At 50.5% G+C, this 707-nt stretch overlaps 1 protein-coding gene across 1 annotated transcript in view; it reads right to left on the minus strand.

Moving 5' to 3' along the window:
* Nucleotides 1–50: 50 nt before the first annotated feature.
* LOC105988677 (protocadherin gamma-B5-like) overlaps nucleotides 51–707 on the minus strand; it is a 15,936-nt gene continuing 15,279 nt past the window's right edge. The window contains exon 2 of the mRNA XM_013020346.1: nucleotides 51–172. Within this exon, the coding sequence (XP_012875800.1) occupies nucleotides 51–172 (122 nt within the window). The remainder of the gene's footprint in view (nucleotides 173–707) is intronic.

Raw genomic sequence — 707 nt, forward strand, 5'->3', positions numbered from 1 at the left:
ATTTCAAATATGATCCTAGTTATGAAAATGAAGCCATTTACCAAGAGAAACTAGGGTATTAAAGACACAAAAATGAAACTTACCGGGATTAGAGTCTCAGGATGTGAAGTCAAGTCATCTCCATCATGGAGTGGAAGAATTAAGGCCCCAGGAGAACTACTGCCAACTACATCTTGAGTGGAATTACATTTTAGGAAATTTAGCTCTGTCTTGCCCATTTGTGTAACACACAGATTGTAGGAGTAAGGTAGAGTCCCCTCATTGTAGTTGAGAGAAACCCCTGGTCTAGACTTAGAACAGAGTCTAGATTGAAAGCAGCCCCAGGTGGAGAGGCTGGAGGAGTATCTTAGTCGAAGGGCGATGGCCAGAATTATGGCCAGGAGGAAGAGCACGGAAATCAAGGCCAAAGCCACAACCAGATAAAACTGTAGCTCCGCCTGGGGGTCTGAGGGCACAGGAATATCCCTTAGATCGGGCAGTGCTTCTTGTAGGCTATCAGCGAATACCAGGAGTAACGTGGCAGTAGCTGAAAGGGGCGGCTGTCCACCATCATTAACCACTACCAGAAGACGCTGGCGGGCCGCGTCCTTGTCATTCAAAGCACGCGCGGTGCGGACCTCGCCGGTGCGCAGCCCCAGGCTGAAGAGGCCGGGATCGCTGGCCTGCAGCACGTGGTACGACAGCCAGGCATTGTGTCCAGAGTCGGC

This window comes from Dipodomys ordii, unplaced genomic scaffold (assembly GCF_000151885.1).
Source record: "Dipodomys ordii isolate 6190 unplaced genomic scaffold, Dord_2.0 Scaffold50, whole genome shotgun sequence".
In the NCBI taxonomy this organism is placed as follows: domain Eukaryota; kingdom Metazoa; phylum Chordata; class Mammalia; order Rodentia; family Heteromyidae; genus Dipodomys; species Dipodomys ordii.